The sequence below is a fragment of the Lipotes vexillifer genome, unplaced genomic scaffold, assembly GCF_000442215.2.
Source record: "Lipotes vexillifer unplaced genomic scaffold, Lipotes_vexillifer_v1.1 scaffold217, whole genome shotgun sequence".
NCBI classification, from domain to species: domain Eukaryota; kingdom Metazoa; phylum Chordata; class Mammalia; order Artiodactyla; family Lipotidae; genus Lipotes; species Lipotes vexillifer.
This window is the reverse complement of record NW_006788200.1, coordinates 346,617-358,596: the sequence shown is the minus strand read 5'-3', so window position 1 is coordinate 358,596 and position 11,980 is coordinate 346,617. Positions and strand designations below refer to the sequence as shown.

The following is an 11,980-nucleotide window of genomic DNA, read 5'->3' as shown; positions in this document are numbered from 1 at the left end:
GCAGCTCAGAGTATGCCGAGGTTGCTCCTCAGGACCTCCTTGGTCTCTGTCCCCGGGGCACCACTCAGGTCTGCATCCACGCCCAGTTCTATTCCCCACCCTCCGATTTCATCTTGTGTAAGACTGATCTCTGGATTCATTGCCCCATGTCCTGTGTGCCCTCAGTGGCAGTCTCTGCCCCTGTTCATTCTGTGTCCACCTCTCTGGACTCTTCCCCACATGCTCTGTTCTTGCTTATCTAACAAACCCCTCCCTCAGGATCCAAGGCCCTTTTGAGTCTCTGTTGCTGACTGATCTCCCTCCTGGCTAGGCAGCTGGAGAGTCATCCACACTCCTTCTCTATTTCCTTGGTTCCTATGTCCTCCTGAACATGCAAAGTCTGGCGTCTCCCCCCCCCCCCCCCATTGGCCATTCCTGCCCCTGCAAGGTCACCAGTGGCCACTTGGCTGGTAAAGCCAGTAGACAGGTTTCAGGCAGAATGTTCTTTAGCTTTTCAGCAGCATTTGGCATACTGATTGCCCCATTCTTCCTGATAGTCTCCCCTCCTTTGAATGCTGGGGCACTGATCTTGGCTGTTTCTCTTTTGGCTCCTCTCTCTCATTTTTTTATAGGCCCCTTTTCAATTCGGTTGTCTGCTTCAGTATGTTTATAAGAAGACGTGTTGGGGTTTGGGGGCTATTAAAGGCCCATAAACCCAGGGATTCAGTTAGACTCCATTAGGCCTTGGATGCCACCTCACCCGTGGGGACCCTGTAGGAGGCACAGCAGAGGGAATCACGGTGAGGGGGAGGGATGCACTGTGTTGCCGGCTGGTCAGGTCCTGGAGCCTTGGTACTGAGGAGTCCAGTGAGCCAACAGGAAGGAGTGTAGACTTCTCCTTAATCCTCACTCAGTCAGGTTTTGGACCAAGCCAGGTCATGAGGCCAGAGAGAGATGGTGGCTTGGGGCACCTGCAGGATATTTTCACCCTGTGAGAATGGTTGGTGGGAAGAGAGAGCCAGGTATTGACCTTTTACATTCAGTTAACAGACCCATGCATATCCTGGAGGGGAAATGAGGAGTGGACGGGAGTTGTTCCCCAGGATACCACCCCTACGTGGTGTCTCCCTAAGCGCCTTCTCCAAGTGAGCCTAGCCATTTCCATCACTTGAGGTATCACCTGTACATGGATGACATCCAGATCTGTGTTCCCTGTCAAGGCTTGTCTTCTGAGCTTTCAACCAGTGCAGGCAAATGGCTGTGGGACATCTCTACTTGGATGTTCCATGGGCTCCTTAAAATTCACGTGTCCCAAACTGAAATCCTCATCCCTTTTTGAACCGTCTACTGTCTTTCCTCCTTACGTCAGGAAAAAGCACTCCATCCACTGGCTCCTCTGGATTCTACCTCCCTACAATGTCTTTTGTACTTGGAGGCCCTGACTCCAGCCTCATGGTCACTTCTTTCTCAACTGGATTATTGAAATATTATTCTAATTTATTGTATACCTCCAGCTCACTCCTTAAAATCATCTTCCATGTGGTCTTAAGCACATATCTTTTTACATGAGTTCCTGATCACAATGCTTAACTTTTAGGGTTAAACCAAATTCCTCTTAATGTGTGGTTTTTGTGGTCCTGTGTGGCACCATCTCCCTGGCTTCCTTGTCTGTTGTACTAAGCTTTGCCACTGCTCAGCTTCTTTGTTCATCCCACAACCTCTGCAGGAATACCTTTACCCACTTCAGCTGGGTTTCATCACATGTGATTGCCCTTCAGCCCTCAGCTCTGCTGGCATTCTCCAGGGAGTACTCTCTAGGGAGCAGACTTTCAAGTTGGCTTCTGGGAAGGATGCTGAGTGTCTGGGAGCCATTCTTGACATTCTTGGTATCTGTGAGACATGTTGATAATAGCTACTGATTATTACCACTCTGGGGAATCATAGGAGACATTTTCTTATGTCGTCTTGTTGAATTCTTGGCGCAAGTCCTCTAAAACTGATGGTATTATCTCTATTTAGAGATAAGGGACTAAGAATCAGAGGGGCTACGTAACTTATCCATAGTCATACAGTTGTGGGGTGCCATAGTTAGGCCCAACCAGACCCTGTTTTGTCCAGCTCACTCAGCTGTGTTATACTGCCTCCACCAGTGTTCAGTTCCTCGGCCTACAGAGCCAGAGATCTGTGGAGGTACGTGGGGAGTGAACAGGGACTCAAGGACCTCCCCACCCCAATCTGTGGTCTGCCTACTAACTCTGTCTTGTGTTTACTCTCCCCATTTTCCTGTCCCACATTGTCTGTTCCTGAGCCATCATGGCGAGCAACCTTGGTCTCTGAAGCAGCCAACACATTGCATCAGGGGTTTCATCCTGGACATCTTGGACATCAGGCAGCAAGAGCCTGCTCTGAGGCAACTCTTCCATGTCAGCCATGCCTAGGCTGCTCTTGATGGGGTTGTCGGGAAACTCCCTTGCTTTCCAGGGAGGGTCACAGCCTAAACCCTGCATCTCCCCATAGCTTACACACCATATCTCCTTTTTGACTTGAAACCCTCTTCACGGTCACTTTCCAGCGCTGAGCCAACAGCAGATGACCTGTAGTCACAGGACCTGCTGAATTGATCTTCACCAAGGGCCCCACCACCTAGTGGTCAAAGCTGGCACTGCAGTCTTATCTCTTGGTCTCCCTTGGCATCCGTCACATCATTCCCGCTCCTTCTGTTTCTTTCTCAGTGTTATTCACTCTGTCCTTTCTGTATAGGTGGTCTCTGGGGCCCTGGCCTCAGCCACCTTCTCTACTCTTTCCTGACACTATTTCTGGAAGCGATTATCTTCATCCATGGCTTTACCTGCCACCTAAGTTCTGTTTTTTAATATTTAACTTATTTTTCTGACTTCCAGTCTCAAATGGCCAGCTGCCTCATAGACATCTGCCATGTGGCTCACAGGACCTTTATACTTTCCTGAACACTATTCCTTGGGCTTCCTTGGCTCTTCTGTAACAAAGGACCCTTCCCACTTGGGGAGTCTGAGGCTAGGAGATAGTCTGTGCACCCCAGCCCAAGGCAGGGCCAGCCTGGCTGTGCTTTCCGTACTAATGGCCCTTGGAGGTGTGTGGTCTGAAATCCTGGTGGGGCTCTGCTGGGATGATGCCCCCCACCCAGGGACCCAGGCTCCCTCAATGGGGGAATCTTTCTCCCTAACCGAGAGGCTCTTTGAGCCTGACTATTTGCCTCTCCTGCTGCAGGAACCAAGTACCAGGCAGTGCTGAGTGTGGATGACTGCTTTGGGATGGGCCGCTCGGCCTACAATGAAGGAGACTATTACCACACAGTGCTGTGGATGGAACAGGTGCTGAAGCAGCTCGATGCAGGGGAGGAGGCCACCACATCCAAGGCCCAGGTGCTGGACTATCTGAGCTATGCTGTCTTCCAGTTGGGTGACCTGCACCGTGCCCTGGAGCTCACCCGCCGACTGCTCTCCCTTGGTAAGGAGGTTCTAGGGGAAGGTCAGATGCAGAGGGGGAGGTAGCAGGGGAACTGGTCACCCTGCTGGCCACTACCTGACTGCTCTGCAGGGACTGAGCCAGTCTGACCTGCCACCTAGCCACTGACTAATGCTTTGCTGCTTTCAGGCCCAGTCCAGCTGCCAGCTAGCTCTTTACCCACTGTAGTTCTGGCCTTAGCCCTTGCCCAATCAGTGATGGATACACTCAGGCCTATGGCACCTGTGGCCCTACACATGGATTACTAGTCCATTTCTAAATAGGAATCCAGTGCTGCAGTGCATCTGCTGCTATGTAGGGTGGAGCCTATACTGTGTCAGGAATAGCTCGAGAGGCAAGCTGTATTTCAGGGTTGCTGCAGTGACAGTGACCTGACCTATTAGAGGCCTGAGGTCTAACTGGTGGGTTTGCCATGGCTTTGGTGATTTCAGTTGTCCTGTGGTGTTAGACTGAAGGGGATCAAAAGCACTGTGTCCTAAGAACCCATTTGTTCCACCTCTTACTAATATATGGGATATCATAGTCTGAGATTTCACAGACCAGCAAAGACTTCCTTTTGCTGCTCCTTTTCATGGGCTTTGGGTCTGAGACCAGCTAGTGTGAATGTCTGTAAGACGGATGTGGGAAGAGAGTTTTTTTGGACTCTGTCGTGTTAGTAAGAGCCTTGTACAGGGAGTCAGGATACCTGGATTCCTCTTCTGAACAACCTAACCTTAATCTCTAACATCTTTGGGCTGCAGTTTCCTCATCTGAGGGGTAGCACAGTAATCCTGCCAAGCTTGCTCCTTCTTGTTGTGAGGCCCACAGGACAAAGCTGTGGGAGTGTCATGTGGCCCTTCTTGCCGCCAGTGTTTCAGCCTGCCTTCTAGCTGTGGCCAGCATGTGATGTCACCAGTAGTGGATGTACTCGAGGGGATGGCTGTAACTAGCACACAGCCAAGTGGGGAGGAGGAGGCAGAACTCTGGCCTGCTTCTCTGTACCTGTGTCCTTGGGACTTCCAGGGAGTTCCGGAGGAGAGCCGTGTCGGTGGCTAAGCGTCCCCCGCACCCCCCTCTTGTTGCTCCTTTCTCATCTCTGACCAGAGTAGGGACAACCTCTGTTGGCCTTTCCTCTATGACCAGCGAACCGTGCTTAGGTGCTGTGGAAGGCAGAATGCTGCGTGCGAGTGAGCTGCTGGGAGAGAAAACCACTTACAGAATAATTTCTCTAAATGACCTAACAGATGTTTGTGGTTTCCTTTTGCTTCTTGTTCTTTGCTTTTTCTAGACCCAAGCCATGAACGAGCTGGAGGGAATCTGCGCTACTTTGAACGGTTGTTGGAGGAAGAAAGAGAAAAGATGTTATTGAATCACACAGAAGCTGAGCTAGCACCCCAGGAAGGCATATATGAGAGGCCTGTGGACTACCTGCCCGAGAGGGATATCTACGAGAGCCTCTGTCGTGGGGAGGGTGTCAAACTGGTGAGACACGTGGATGGGTAAGGGCCCAGGCTGTGGACCTAGACTTTGGCTGTGGGCAGGCAGATCTGAGGAAGATGTTCCTCTGTCTGTAGGTAGTTTTCTCAATTCTTGGTAGCATCTGCTGAGGCTGACATGTGGGTGTGCTCTGAGGTATAGGACAGGAGACTTGTCTTCCCTGAGGTCCCAGGCAGAGTTTCAATCCTCTAAGTTATTACTGAGCTCCCCTCCCCACCCCAGCAGGGCAGCTTCTACTTGACTCCCTATTCTGAAGAAAGCCATGAGTGTGGATGTGCCTTGGGCCCCCACGGGAGTCATGATCTCTAGCAAAGACAAGGCAGGTGCTAGAGCTTGGTATAGGGTATCACTGGCCTTTGAGAGCCCTTGGACCCCAGTGCTTCCTCAAGGAGGCTCAGGTGTGAGACAATCTCTTGGTCTTCTTCTTGCCCATGTCTGCTTCGCTCCCACTGGCTCCTCTGTCTAGAAAGACTTCTCTCTGGCCCTAGCCCTCCTGACCTACCCACATCTCTGTGAGAGGGGCCAGGGATTACACCCTGCTACAGGACTTGTCAACATGAGGTATTCTTGGGAGGGAAGAAACATTGCATGATTTGTGGGGTATCATTTCATGCCAGTCAAACTGAGGAGCTTTTGTTTTCTTCTCTGGTGAGGCGGGAGGGAGCGGCTGCTGGACATGGGGTGTGAGGCCAGTGTCCGCAGCCAGCTAGCCTGGGACTGAGGGTTAGGACTCACTCAGTTCAGGGCTTGTTTCTCTGTGCTCCCCAGACACCCCGAAGGCAGAAGAGGCTTTTCTGTAGGTACCACCATGGCAACAGGACGCCACAGCTGCTCATCGCCCCTTTCAAAGAGGAGGATGAGTGGGACAGTCCACACATCGTCAGGTACTACGATGTCATGTCTGACGAGGAAATCGAGAGGATCAAGGAAATTGCAAAACCCAAAGTAGGTGTCTCTGCAGTTCCTTCTTGGGCCACTCACTTCTGGTACCATGGGGCAGTTTAGTTGCTTACCCGGCTGGCCTTTGCTTATGTCTTGCATGAGTCCACTGTCGGGTACTAAGGTACTACAGACTCAATTTGACCTTGAGGGTTCATAGTCCAGTGGGGGAAGAAAATTGAGGGAACCAATATGGACAGACAAGGGCTGTGATAGAAGGGCACACTGGAAGCAGGGCAAGCCCACAGTGAGAAGTGTCACCTCACTGTGTTGAGGGCTGGTGTGTTGGCTAGTTTTTAGGAAGTTATGCCTTGGGGCACTGCCAAGCTGGGTCCTGTGGGTCTCCTGATTAGGATGGCAAAGAAGTGATTGACTTGGAGGAGCACGAACATCTCTACAGTATTGAGTCTTCTCATCCAAGAGCGCTCTGGGTCTCTGTTTATTCATATCTTTAAAATTGTTCTTCACCTAAGCCCTGCACTTTTCTTGTTAAATTTATTCCTAGGCAGTGTTTTTTTGTTGTTGTTGTTATTGTAATTTCACAAAAAACTGTTTCTTTCGTCATTATGTTTTTACTGGTTACATTATTAAATTAGTTTACTATTATATACTGAACTATTGATTGTAAAAATATATTTCATAGTAATAGCTAGTGTTTACTGAGTTGTGAAGTGTGGCAGGCCCTGGGATTTTTTTTTTTTTTTTTTTGGTAAATTTATTTATTTTATTTTATTTTTGGCTGCGTTGGGTCTTCGTTGCTGTGTGCGGGCTTTCTCTAGTTGTGGTGAGCGGGGTCTACTCTTTTGCAGTGCACGGTCTTCTCATTGCAGTGACTTCTCTTGCTGTGGAGCACGGGCTCTAGGCGTGTGGGCTCAGTAGTTGTGGCTCACGGGCTCTAGAGCACAGGCTCAGTCGTTGTGGTGCATGGGCTTAGTTGCTCCGCAGCATTGGGATCTTCCCGGACCAGCACTCAAACCCGTGTCCCCTGCATTGGCAGGCGGATTCTTAACCACTGCACCACCAGGGAAGTCCCGGCAGGCCCTGTTCTAAGTCATTAACATATGTTAACTGCTATGTCTATTTAGCAGGCTCTGTGATCATCTTCATTTTACCTGCAAGGAAACAGACATGGTGCAGATCACAGCTACTTGTTGAACTCACTTATTCTTCATTTGGTTTTTAGCTAATTATCTTGGGTTGTCCAGATAGTATTAGCATCTGCAAATAAGAAAAAATTTGTTTTCTCCATCCTGATAGTGATAGTTCTTTTGTTTTTGTTGTCTTCTTGAACTGCCCAGAGCTTCTAGAGCATTTTTACAATAGGAATCTTTGTCTTGTTCCTGAATTTCATGGAAATTCTTTTGGTATTTCATTGCTAAGTATGCAGTTGGCTGTTGGTTTTGTATATATTCATCATGTTATAAAATTATTCTTCTATTTCTAGTTCATAAAAGATTTTTTCCTTTTTGACATCTTTCAAAGAGAACTACTTTCTGCCGTATCCCCATCCTTCTCCTATCACTGGTGATTGGAAGGGAGGATTTAGCTGGAGATCCTCTATTGCTCTGCTCCTAATCGTAGAGGCCAGGAGGCCCAGCACTCCTGGAGAGATCTAAAATAGGTTCCTGTCCTAGGCCCTGGACTGTATCTTGGAACAGCCTTGGCTTGAGATACTAGGACATCTACGGCTCAGAGTCAGTTCTGAGTGTCATTGATGTCGCTGAGGGAGGGTCTAGCCAGTGTGTGTGGAGAATGGGGACCAGAGACACCTCGCCCCCTGCCCCACCGCTTCCATTCCCTGGACCAGCTCCAGATTCCTCCAGGAAAGAAAGTTGCTTTCTTGGCTGTCAGGTGAGAGAGGCACTGTTGTGCCATGACCTCCTGAGAGAGTTCTCCCTTGTCTCTCCGACGAAAGCACTAAAACATCTCTGTGTGTGTGTGTGTGTTGATGTTGGGTGCATGTGTGCACATGGGTGTGGCTGGGCAGTGTGGGCAGGGAGGAGCGTGTTGGGAAAATTTGTCTTTGAACAGAAGCCATGTGAAGAGCCAAGCATGTTGGCTATTACAAGCTGACCTTTCCTTTCCGGAGCCTGTGAGGGACAGATGCTATGCTGGCTTTGAAGTAGGGCCCATGAGCTTAACTTGTCCTGTGGGGAATGCCTGGCAGCTGCCTGTGGATCTCTGGTCTGCTTTCAAAATAGCCCTGTCTATCCCTGGGAGCAGAGCCCCAGCTGCCCAGAGTCTCCCTGTGGGTGTCAGGCCAGTGCTGCGGCTCACATGTTTGGATGGGGTCTAGCTGCAGCTGCACTTGTCATCAGGAAAGAACCGTAGATATGATCTCAGGGAAGCTCTCTGCTCTGGGTGCAGTGCCATCTTACCAGAATGTGCTGCAGCAGCTCGTGTCCAGGTTGGTTGATCTCACCTCCTGGCCAGTCTTCTAGTCCATCCACCCCCTCCATCCCTTCTGCCACCTCTTGCCCTGACCTCTCCCTTACATCCTCACTGGCCTCTTTCTTCCTGCTTTGACGCCTCCTTAGCCAACCCTCCATGATGTCTCCACAGTGATCCTTCTTACATTCAGAATGTGGTGTCCCTCCCCTGCATAAAGCCTTCCCTGCTTCTCATTGGTCATAGGTTGCATCCAGCCCAACCCCCACTTGCCTCCTCAGCCTATTCTCATCTCTTTGCTCTGAGTTCTAACCCACAGTCAATAGTGCCACATCCATTTTCACCTCTGGGCCTCTGCATCACTGTTCTTTCCCTGTTCCTGTAATGCTCTCCCACCTGGCTAACTCCTACTTATCCTTCAGATCTCAGCTAGGTGGTCCCCCCTGTAGGAAACCATTCTTGACCCTGTAGACTGAGCTCCCAAAGACATTGAGCTTCCCGTCTCCCAGCACCTACCATGCTGTGCTGGGATTACCCAGCTAGTTTTCTGCCTTCCCCACTTGACTGAGTTGTATGAGGGCAGGGGCCATGTCTTGGTCACCCAGCAGTGCCAGGCACATAGGACAGTCCACAGCTGAAGCACTGGGGGCTGGCTCCAGGCAGCAGGTCCTTCCTGGGAGTATCACTGCACCAGTCTGTGGAGACTGGGGGGATATGAGGTAGGTGAGATGAGGTGAGGTGTGTGTGTGTGTGGGGTGTGTGTGTGTGTGTGTGTGTGTGTGTGTGTGTGTGCGTGTGTGTGTGTGTGTGTGTAGGTGGCTTCCAGGCAGCAGTTTACTTATTGCACCTTGTAGATTCCTTTCCTATTCTATCATCTGACCTTGCAGGCCTCCCAAGGTAGTGAAAACTGTGCCTTCTTTTTTTGTTTCTTGCAGCAGTGGGAGGCCAGCGTGGGCTGGTGCAGCAGGAGACTGGGTAGGTTTCTGGGCAGAGAAGGCTGCTGAGGTTCAGAAGGACAGTGTAGTTGACCACGTTGAGAGGAGCATGCAAGATTGAGGCTCAGGGATGGCAGCACAGTCTGAATGTGGTAGGAGCAGCCAGGTGCAGGAAGGTGTGGTGGGTGGGCCTGGTGAGAAAGGGGCTGTCCAGGCAGATGGGCAGATGGACAAAGCAGACTCCATAGGCATAATTCTGCAGACAGCATGGACCTGGGAGGGAGCAGGGGCAGGCAGCAGCCAAGCAGGGTAGTGGCCAGGGTCTGATAGAGCAGGAATTTGGAGGCCCCAGACCACTGCCCTGGCCTGGCTTGCAGGGTCATGGGGCCTTGGCTAGAGCCACTGACTGCAGAGCTCCTTCTCACACTGGCCTGATTGGCAGATCAGGTCCCAGTCTCTCCAAGAAAAAAATACTCAAGGCAAAGAATGATAAGTCTGCCATTCCTTCCTGCCTTCCAGCTTGCACGAGCCACTGTTCGTGATCCCAAGACAGGTGTTCTCACTGTTGCCAGCTACAGAGTTTCCAAAAGGTTAGCAAAGGTGATGGTGGTGGCAGGGTGGCTGCTCAAGCCCCAACTCCTGGGCCTCTCAGTTCCTATTGAAGGGAGGGTGGCTTGGCTTGTCCTCCCTGCTGGCACCTTCCCTACATGGAGCACTCACCCTGTGCTGCCTGTTAGTGCTGGCCCTGATGCTGGGGAGAGAGGGCAGAACCTCATCTAAACCTGCCTTCCCCACCTTCCTTTCTCTCCCTCTTGTTTTGGCTTAGCTCCTGGCTGGAGGAGGATGATGACCCTGTTGTGGCTCGGGTGAATCTTCGGATGCAGTACATCACAGGCCTAACAGTAAAGACTGCAGAATTGTTGCAGGTATGGCTTGTTCCTGGGACCGTGGAGTTGGGAAGGGAGTATTTCTGGCTAGATGGTCTTCCAGGGTGCTCAGGGCCAGACATAGGGAGGCTTGTCCAATAAACTGTAGGACTGCAGGATGCTATGAGTATGGAGTGACCTCGTGTTGGGAAGCCAGAATTAAGTATGCCCACTGGCATTCAACAATTAGCATTCAACAAATGTCAACTGAATGTCTTTTGTGTGCCCAAGTATCATACTAGGAGCTAGGGATCATTGGTGGGCATGGCAGGCCCATTTATGTCTTCTTGACTACAGAAGCTGAAATCCTGAGTTGTTTCAGGGACACCTCTAAGAGCTATAAATATCTTCATAGGTCATGGTTCTGAGTCATAGTCAAATGCACTTGGAGGTAAAGTGTTCTGTAATACATTGGTAGCATTGAGAGGCCTGGACTGGTTGGCCAGTGAAGGTGGAATGCTCCTTTCTAAGTACCCGCTTGGGACCCTGGCTTCCTGCTTTTTATTTCAGAGGTGATTGTGAAGAAACATGGTAGCACCATGCTGAAAATTTTGGGTAAAGCTCCTACTAATGTGTTGTCTGTTCTGTTGAGTTCAAATCAGTACTGGCCACACTCCCTTCTGGACATCCCAACTTCTGAGTTCTGCTGTAAAATGATGATATGAGACACTGCCAGAGAAGTTTCACTGGCATTTTTCTTGAGCCCCCTGGATCTGTCTGTTTGGCCAGAGTTCCCGTGTATTTAAGAATATCACACTTTACCTGGTCAACCATGGCTCTTCAGTAGAATACTGAACTGAGATCACTTGGAAAAGATTCTCTGAACTTTTGCCTGGACACATACAAGCAAATCAGCACTCATTTTTCCCCCCATAGCTGTGTCAGCAATCAAAACCAATTTTGAAGGTCATCCTTATGAATTTATGTGAAGTCCACCAGAGTTTTTAAAAACATGCTGATTATCTTAAAGTCCTGTGAAATTTTAATATAATTTTTTCATTTCAACTCAACTTAGTGTTGAGTTTGTAAGCCTAATTTTTAGGTAAGTTCTGCAGACAAGCACATCAAGAGAGGACTTCTGCCACATCTCCCACTTTCCTCTTACGTGTGAGAACACCACCATTTCAAGAGCGATAGGGGCTCTCCATGCCCTGGGTGCATCCCTGTTGGCATAGTTGTGATTCATATCTTCCTGGAGTAGCTTTGTTGTTGTTGTTGTTAAGACATCTACCACTGCATATCAGAGCCAGTGTTAGGACTGTTGTGGCCCTTACTGAGGATGATGTTCTTCTTGGTTGCTGATGCTGTACCCTGGACCAAGAGGCTGAAAAGAGTGTACAGGACCTATGCCCCTCTTGCTCTCCTGGCTGCACCCTCTGAACCCTATCTCACATGCAACCCCAGAAGACAGCAGCTTCGTGCTTGGAATGGCTTCTCTGCCACAACCCTGGCTTCATCTTAACTGATATCTTGTCATGTTGTAACTCAATTGATGAATGGGATCTGAATGCCGCAACTCCAGTGGAGGGGCTTTTATGGTCAGGGGTCTTCTGGAAGAAGACCACAGCTGCCAGGAGGTTGAGACACCATTTTTATTTGCTTTCATTCTCTAGGAACTGTCTTGGCATTTTCTTTGCCAGCCAGCATTGTTGAAAGCTTTGATCCTACATGGTCTGAGGATAGGAACCTGGGTTTCAGTACCTGTCTGTCTGTGCTCATTCCACATTCCACGCAGTGTGATACATGCCTAGGCACCAGCAACAGCCTTCTCACCAGGGTCCCTACAGGCTTCTGGAAATGAACTGGTTTTTATGCTATCTGTTGACACTCTTT

At 49.9% G+C, this 11,980-nt stretch overlaps 1 protein-coding gene across 3 annotated transcripts in view; it reads left to right on the top strand.

Moving 5' to 3' along the window:
• P4HA2 (prolyl 4-hydroxylase subunit alpha 2) overlaps window positions 1-11,980 on the top strand; it is a 42,788-nt gene that overhangs the window by 14,711 nt on the left and 16,097 nt on the right. For all 3 annotated transcript variants that reach the window (XM_007461324.1, XM_007461326.1, XM_007461325.1), the window contains 5 exons: window positions 3,226-3,465; window positions 4,751-4,944; window positions 5,728-5,904; window positions 9,741-9,811; window positions 10,048-10,147. In XM_007461324.1, coding sequence (XP_007461386.1) covers window positions 3,226-3,465; window positions 4,751-4,944; window positions 5,728-5,904; window positions 9,741-9,811; window positions 10,048-10,147 — 782 coding nt within the window. The remainder of the gene's footprint in view (window positions 1-3,225; window positions 3,466-4,750; window positions 4,945-5,727; window positions 5,905-9,740; window positions 9,812-10,047; window positions 10,148-11,980) is intronic.